The sequence below is a fragment of the Perkinsus marinus genome (assembly GCF_000006405.1).
Source record: "Perkinsus marinus ATCC 50983 genomic scaffold scf_1104296971964, whole genome shotgun sequence".
NCBI classification, from domain to species: domain Eukaryota; phylum Perkinsozoa; order Perkinsida; family Perkinsidae; genus Perkinsus; species Perkinsus marinus.
The window spans coordinates 1-1,560 of NW_003201935.1; the positions used below are offsets into that span (position 1 = coordinate 1).

A 1,560-nucleotide genomic window follows, 5' to 3' on the forward strand; every position below is an offset into this window, starting at 1 on the left:
CTTTTTCCCCTCTGAGTTTGCCCCGCGAGCTTAGTCACTGAGTCTCAGTGGGGTCCGATTCTTGGTCTGGAGCCGTTGCCAGACGTGAGGCCCTATTGATGATTGACAATAGAAGTAAACAAGTATTCAATAGAGAAACTAACGAAAGTTCATCCTCTTATTACTCGATCTCAATATCATATGACCGATCAACAGTACGCATACGTCCCAACGATTGGAGGAGCACGCATAAACAACAACACGGCACGCATACGATCCCCTGCGATGCCTCCTAATCCTCAATACCCCTATTCAGCTCGAACGAAACAACTCCGATTCCGGGTAGTCCACAGATTGGGCAGCCCTATCCAGCCTTGTGGATCTCGTTCATTATCGGCCAATGTTAGTCGATAAGTGAGTGTGCTATCACTTAGCGTTCCAGAGAGTTTTCGATAGAAACGTCCGCATGATAAGGGTGAGCTAATTTCACATGTTAAACAGAGATACCGCTGTAGTAATATCGTAGAAAGTTCTCCACATACTGCGTCAACTACATATCCCATCGAGGGTTTTCGACCGCGGGGAGGTTTTTGAATTGGTGGCTGACACCATTACAGTCAGTTTCGTGCCATCTTTCGGACCTTCGTGCTCTAAACCACTGTACAATACCTTCTGAGGTCACTCTTGTCGATGAATGGGACTTGCAATGTAAGCAAGCTGAGTATGATTGACAGTATCCTAACGCAAATCACTGATTCGAAATCACACGTTAATCAGAAAGTTCGAAAAAGGAAAATATCCGTCGACTCAGTCAGCTTTTCGCTTCTCGTTGCCTTTAGCGACATAAATCAACAACAACAAGACCAAGGACTTCAGAAACTCAACGATTATTCGAATGAAAACTTCGAAAGTCATCCCTACACCGCACAGCCAATACCATTTCCCCTCAACTGGCATCTCGGCGAGGCAGTTGAGCGTGTAAAGCTTTTCCGCGCTCATCTTAGCAGGACAAAGGAAACGATCTCTCGTCATAGTACCCCAGAAGACAGTCTCTTGTTCACCCTGGCAGTCCCGGTAAACGAACGGCTGGCCGTAGGAATATCTCAGCTTATGAGGCATTTCGCTTCGATCGACCAGTAAAATGACGAGATGAATCAGAACGAAGGCCACAGCGATGCCGAACAAGTGTCGAGAACATTTGGTGGAGTGATGACCAGCGAGAAGCCCGAGCGCCGCGATAACTCCTATGGCTTCCATCAGATATAATGCAACATCAGGTCGACCATATTGTTCAATGGGATGATATAGCACCGCAAAAGGGATGTTGAAAAGGACGGGAACCAACAAGAACATGAGGGTGGAAATCAGAAGCGTAGATCGAGTCCGTGTTAGAGCATAGACAAGCCAATGCACGCCGTCTCAGAAAGTATCCAAAAGCTGCTGGCTATAGGAACCTGCAAAGTATCACTGAATGAAATGAGTAACGTCGTAACTAATTACCCCACAATCTTAGCGCTGTAGAGTTCATCACTCTCATGCCAAGTCCACCAAAGCAAGTGAGCACCAACGATATCGAGCAAG

General features: G+C 46.6%; 1 protein-coding gene across 1 annotated transcript; it reads right to left on the bottom strand.

The window, feature by feature from the left end:
- Positions 1-786: 786 nt before the first annotated feature.
- Pmar_PMAR018837 (hypothetical protein) lies at positions 787-1,098 on the bottom strand (the record flags this gene model as incomplete). Its single annotated transcript, XM_002766746.1, has 1 exon — positions 787-1,098. The coding sequence occupies one exon, from the start codon at positions 1,096-1,098 to the stop codon at positions 787-789; it is 312 nt and encodes a 103-aa protein (XP_002766792.1).
- Between the last annotated feature and the right edge of the window lie 462 nt (positions 1,099-1,560).